The sequence below is a fragment of the Scleropages formosus genome, chromosome 9 (genome assembly GCF_900964775.1).
Source record: "Scleropages formosus chromosome 9, fSclFor1.1, whole genome shotgun sequence".
NCBI classification, from domain to species: domain Eukaryota; kingdom Metazoa; phylum Chordata; class Actinopteri; order Osteoglossiformes; family Osteoglossidae; genus Scleropages; species Scleropages formosus.
In genome coordinates, this window is record NC_041814.1 from 14,032,609 (window position 1) to 14,038,707 (window position 6,099).

Below are 6,099 nucleotides of genomic sequence, written 5' to 3' on the forward strand. Positions count from 1 at the left end.
CAGGGTCAAGTTCTCCCTGCGATACGCCAACTTGGTCTGAATACGAGGGTGCAGCCCGTGGTGGAAGGAGGCCAAGAGAGCAGCCTGGTTCCAGCCACTCGGCCAGGGTCTGGAGCTCGAGGGAGTAGGCGGCTACGGTCCGGTTCCCTTGCTGGATAACCATCAAGCAGTTGCTGGCTGCGGGCGCCAACAGCGGGTGGTTGAACACAGCTCGAAACTGCTCGAGGAAGCACGCATATGTGGTGCTATCCCTCTTATATCACAATGCCGTAGCCCAGTCTAGCGCGGGTCCTATCAGCAGGGAAATCGTATAAGTGATTCGGCTCATTTCAGACCGATGTATCTGAGGTTGGCTCGCGAACACTAGCTCGCACTGCAACATAAATCCCCGGCATTTTTCGGGCAGCCCATCATACCTTTCAGGCGTGGCCAGTCGGGGGGGTCTGTCGCAGGCGGGAGCGGGGCGACTGTAAAATGACAGGCGGTGTGGCGGAAGTGACCACTGGCATTCTCCTGGTGGCCGGTTCCAGCGTCACTGCGGGTACAGAGACCGGCGGCCTTCATACCACCTTTCGGAGGTCCTCTAGTATCTGCTGCAGGAACAGCTCGTGCGTGTTTAACACGGCTTCTTGTGCGGAGATCGCTTCCTGCAGGGACTCCAACTTCGCTGGGTCCACGGTAAAGGGAGATTTTTCTGTCATGCTGGGGACTGGCAGGCTGGAAACAGGTAAGTAGCGGACCCAGTTGCAGGTTGGTTTTAATCTTTCAACAAGGTTCGTAGGACTGGACACAATCGAAGTCAGGGACAGGCGAAGGTCTTTCAAGGCATGAACGTTGCAGCACAGGCAATCTAGAGTCAGTAGTCAAGGAGAATGGGCGAGAATCAAAAACCAGGAACAAGGGAACAAGCAAGACGCAGCCGCTGAAACTGCAAAACCTCAAAGGTGTTTGTGAGAATCTGCATCGACGAATGGTCTACAGCTTGTGAAAGAGGCTCTGCTTGAACATGGTGAAAATTTTGCTGTTCGTCCAGCAGTACCACTATCTGAAGATATTATGTTGAACAAGGGTAATTTGTGTTTGTCCTGGCATTGACTCATATGGAAGACCATATCCTTATTAATTTCAGTGCAGAAAACGAGGAGAATGTAGTATGCATGAATACTACATGTCTTATTGATCCATGTTTTATGTTTCCTGATGACTGCTTAATAGAACTGTAGCATGAAGCTAGGATTAATAGTTAATTCTGGCTTGTCCACATGAATTTAAAAAACTTAAAATTCATGTGGACAAGCCAAAATACATCAGTTTGGAAATTCATAATTAGGTTTTTGTTTTTGCAGTTTCAAGTAATGTAAATGAGCAGTCTGGGTTAATTCACAGTGGCTGAGAAGACTATTTCCTTATATGTATACTTTATAAAGTCTGTAATGCCACAAGGATTTTCTGATCCTTTTTGGACAAGTAAAATTACATGTATCAGTTGCTGAACCCAGAATGTTGAATGGATTAGTAAAATAACAAAAATGCATACCAAATGGTAATAATATTACTAACGACCCTGCAAGAAATACTTTTACACATTGCTTTTCAAAGGTTTGTTTGTCTCCAACGGATATCAATGGAAGCAACAAAGAAGGTTTGCTCTCTCTACTCTGAGAAACTTTGGACTGGGGAAGAGAAGTCTTGAGTCACAGATCCAAGTGGAGTGTAGGTTCCTAAATGACATCATAGACAAGAGTCAAGGTGTGACTCAAAGAAACTTCTACCCTGATTTAGATTTTTCTTACAGTCTCTGATTTCTTCTACTTTGACCCTTAAGCATCAGTTTTTGCCAGAATGTTTGCACATATCCATGTCTTCATATCTTAATTATAAGCCTTTACTTTAATATAAAAACTGAGTCAGGCTTCCAGTTCACGTTCTTTTTTCAATTAAAATCCCGTAGGCCAGCCATTTGAACCTATTTCCGTTGTTAACAATGCTGTTGCCAACATTATCAGTTTTGTGGTGTTTGGTGACCAGTTTGACTACAGCGACAGCTACTTCCAAACACTGCTAAAAATAATCAATGAAGCAGTTTATTTGGAGGGAAGCATTTGGGCTCAGGTAAAGCACCTCATTTTACTTGTGTGTAATTCTTCATTGATTTTAGGGATTTTACTTGTGTTGACACTTAATCCTGTCTCATTTATAAGTAATTTATAGAAATAAGAGTTTTCTGAGGAATTTACTGTTCTTGCTCTTCAGTTGTACAACATGTTCCCATGGCTGATGCGCAGATTACCTGGTCCACACAAAAAAATATTATTTCACTGGGCAATTGTAATCGACTTTGAAAAACTAAAAATTAAGGAGCACAAGGAGGATTGGGATCCTTCAACTCCGAGAGATTACATTGACAGCTTCCTTTCTGAGATGGAAAAGGTAATATTAGAGAAGTAATCAAAAGGTTGAATTTGAGAAAATGTTCCTAAGTGTCGTATAGTCATTTATTTATTCAGCTATATGGAAGATGATACCCAATTATAGCCACAGTGGGTGTGAAAAGGAATCGCTGGTGTCTGTTTCAACACTTGCTATTGTTTTCAGAGGAAAGATGATGCTGAAGCAGGTTTCAATGAAGACAACTTGTGTTCTTGCACTCTGGACCTGTTTTTAGCTGGGACTGAAACAACTTCAGCTACTCTGAACTGGGCTTTACTGTATATGATTAAATACCCAGAAATACAAGGTTGGTTTTCATTTTGCACATATAAATCTTTTTAAAGCTAGGCACACTTATGACATTCCCAGTCTTAGTTCTTGCAGCCCCTTGATATTTTTCTTCCAATCAAAGTAACAGTTTTAAGTGTTTCTTTAATGCAGGTGGCACAATGGTGCTGCGGGTAGTGCCATCCAGCTCTTTGGTTATGGATTTAGTTGTGGGGTGAAAACTCATTCAGTTTGTGAGAGTTTCCTGTATGTGAGTGTGTGTATGAGATGGCCCCACAATAAGCTGGCACCCTCTCCAAGGTGTAACCTGCCTTATCTCAGGTTTCCCTGGGAAAGGCTCTGGCTTACCAGGACCCTGCGACAGATCAAGTTCAAGTTTAGTTTATTGTCATAGGTACAAGAACCACGTACAACTATCATGAAATTCTTCCTGAATGCTTCTTCACAGGCTATGGATAACGACAGAGACAATAGAAATACTGCACAAACAAAACAATGACAATGACAGTGAGTAGTGCAACAGCAATAGCAATAAATAATGCTAACAGTAATAACCATAATACCAGTTGACAGCCAGAGAACTCAGAACAAGAGAATGAGAATGCTTGAAGTGGCTATGTAATTTACCAATGTGCTTGAGAGGAGCAGTCTAATTCTAGTAACTAAAGGTGGCACATTGGTTAGTGTTGTATACTCTTACAGCAGTGGGGTAAAAGCTGTTCCTGTACCTAGCAGTGCGGGTTCGGATAGACCTGAACCGCTTTGCAGATGGCAGAGAAGAGAAAAGTGCCTGTGCGGGGTGACTGTGATCTTTTATGATGCGCATCGTCTTTCTGAGGCAGCATGTGGTGTAGGTGTCCTCAGCTGCTGGTAGCTGTGTGCCGATGATTTCCTGAGCTGTTTTGACCACCCTCTGTAGGGCTTTCTTGTCCTGTATGGAGCAGCTGCCACCCCAGAATGTAAAACACCCTGTGAGGACAGACTCCGCAGCACACCTGTAGAAAGTGGTGAGGACTGTAGTAGACATCCGGGCTAAGGAGATATTTATGATGAATGAATCTTTTAGTAAGTCACACAATTCAGATTGTGTTCAACTTAACAGAAAACTCACTCATTTCTGAATTATGTTTAATTTTTTGCAGTTGAATTAATGTCCATTTTATATTTCTTTGTTTATCAGAAGCTCCTCCAAAGGAATATACAACTCAGAGAAACACACACTGTGCTAAAACTGTCAGTAAATAGCTATTCATAGATTTTTTTGCTGTATCGTAATAAAGCAGAGAGGGGCGCGGTGGCTCAGTGGATTGGCACAGGTCCTGCTCTCCGCTGGGTCTGGGGTTCGAGTCCTGCTTGGGGTGCCTTGCGGTGGAGTGGTGTCCCGTCCAGGGTGTGTCCCCTCCCTCTTCAGCTCTGCACCCTGTGGTGCTGGGCTAGGCTCTGGTTTGCCACGACCCTGCTCGGGTCAAGCAGTTGGAGACATTGTCTGTGTGCAAAAAAAGTGAGTGTTTTGGTTGTGCAGGAGAAGAGTGGAAGAATTAATGAAAGGTAATATTTGAATTCAGCATGAAACTATAATTATTTACTCTATTTGAAATGGAAATGTGTGATATTAGTGAGAAAAATATAACAAGGTCTTCCTATATTCATACTTTTCAATTGTCTATGTATCCCTGAGGCCACTGGAATTGAATCATGTTGTATGCCAAGGACCACCTATTGTCCATCCCATCAGCTTTTGGGGGGTAATTTTTTTTACTTATTTATTTTCCAGACCCTGACTTGTGACTAAAGTGAGCATTCAGGTTGTGTAGGTATCGGGTTCAAGATCTGTCAATGGTCTTGTAGGTCATAGCCAGAGTCTTGATCTTGATACAGGCAGAGGAGAGATGCATGTTGAAAGCTTTGTGAATTCCCATCTGTCCTGCTCTTCCCCTAGAGAAGGTACAAGCGGAAATAGACAAAGTACTTGGACCCTCACATCCAGCCACCATGGCAGACAGAGCCAATATGCCCTACACCGACGCTGTTATTCATGAAATACAGAGGATGGGCAACATTATACCACTGAATGTGCCACGTATGGCTGTAAAGGACACTACAATTGGAGGATACACAATTCCAAAGGTGAGGCTTTTCATGCTAAGATATTTGTCATAATTAGATATTTTTGTCAAGATATTAGATTTTTTAAGGTACAAGTGTGTCCCAGCTTTGATTTCTTTTTTATTTGACTTGACACATGAAGGGAACCTACCCGTTATTCCATAGTAACAGCTGTCTTGCTCTGTAGATGATGTCAGGATTGAGGCCTCGGATATCTGTTGCAGGGTACTATGGTGATGGGAACTTTACAGTCTGTTTTGTTTGATGAGTCTGAGTGGGAGGCTCCTTTCACATTTAATCCTGGCCATTTCCTGGATGAGGAGGGCAAGTTCAAAAGAAGAGATGCCTTCTTGCCTTTCTCAGCTGGTATGTGTGCGGGTATAATGCTATGTCAATTAAATCTATAGTTCTATGCAAAAGTTTGGGCACCGCTGCTGAAATTATGTTTTCTTGTTTTTTTCTAAGAGAAAAGAAGTTAAAACATCCTGTTCAGGCAACAAACTTTAACATGGTTTGCATGCACCTCTGTAATAAGTTTTTAATGAAATTTGGAAACAAAATTCATAGTTTATTCAGTTAACATTAATAAAATAACAAGGAATTTGAATGTGATTGTAGCTTTCAAACTTCCATGTGTCTTTGTTTCCTCAGGGAGCAGGATGGGTCTTGGGGAACCACTGGCTCGAATGGAGTTGTTTCTATTCTTCACCTCCCTTCTCCAGCAGTTCACATTCTCTTCACCCCCAGGTGTGGAGCCCACCCTGGAATTCAAAATTGGATTCACTCTTCAACCAAAGGGATACAAGTTATGTGCTGTACCCCGCTGAGCATAGTAATGTAACGATTAACTTCTGGAGATTTTCAACTGGAAGTCAGCACATGTTCAGCTCTGAACTGCAAAAATAAACCTATTTTTCGGAAGTGTCTGCTGAAAAAAAAATCAGTATTCTGCGAAAAAGCTTAAGTTTAAGATGTAAGCTACAACATTACATATTTGTAAGTCTGTAATAGTGAAAACAAATTTTTGGAATGTTCTCTAGACTACAGCTACTTTTACTGTAGTTTATTGAGCTATATTTATTTTACATTTGCAAACACCCATTCCTCACACATACATTCCATACATACAATACATTCCATGAACTCACCCTGTAAGGTGGGTTCCCATTGTAAGGGAATCAACTGACAATTACACACACACAGACACACACACACACACAGACACACACACACACTGTCTGAAGCTGTTTGTCCCACACGGGGTCGCAGCGAACT

At 42.3% G+C, this 6,099-nt stretch overlaps 1 protein-coding gene across 1 annotated transcript; it reads left to right on the forward strand.

Annotated features, from left to right (window-relative positions):
* Positions 1 to 474: 474 nt before the first annotated feature.
* LOC108935367 (cytochrome P450 2J2-like) lies at positions 475 to 5,651 on the forward strand. The gene is made up of 9 exons (XM_029254836.1): positions 475 to 727; positions 956 to 1,069; positions 1,600 to 1,749; positions 1,952 to 2,112; positions 2,254 to 2,430; positions 2,596 to 2,737; positions 4,658 to 4,845; positions 5,049 to 5,190; positions 5,476 to 5,651. The coding sequence occupies exons 1-9, from the start codon at positions 475 to 477 to the stop codon at positions 5,649 to 5,651; spliced, it is 1,503 nt and encodes a 500-aa protein (XP_029110669.1).
* The last annotated feature ends 448 nt before the right edge of the window (positions 5,652 to 6,099 follow it).

Bases quoted from the DNA above. Each gene is read 5' to 3' on its own strand.
- LOC108935367 (XM_029254836.1), top strand. From the start codon at position 475: ATGACAGGCGGTGTGGCGGAAGTGACCACTGGCATTCTCCTGGTGGCC. The intron at 2,113-2,253 runs GTAAAGCACCTC...CTTGCTCTTCAG, and splicing joins AGGGAAGCATTTGGGCTCAG to TTGTACAACATGTTCCCATG. The intron at 4,846-5,048 runs GTGAGGCTTTTC...TATCTGTTGCAG, and splicing joins GAGGATACACAATTCCAAAG to GGTACTATGGTGATGGGAAC.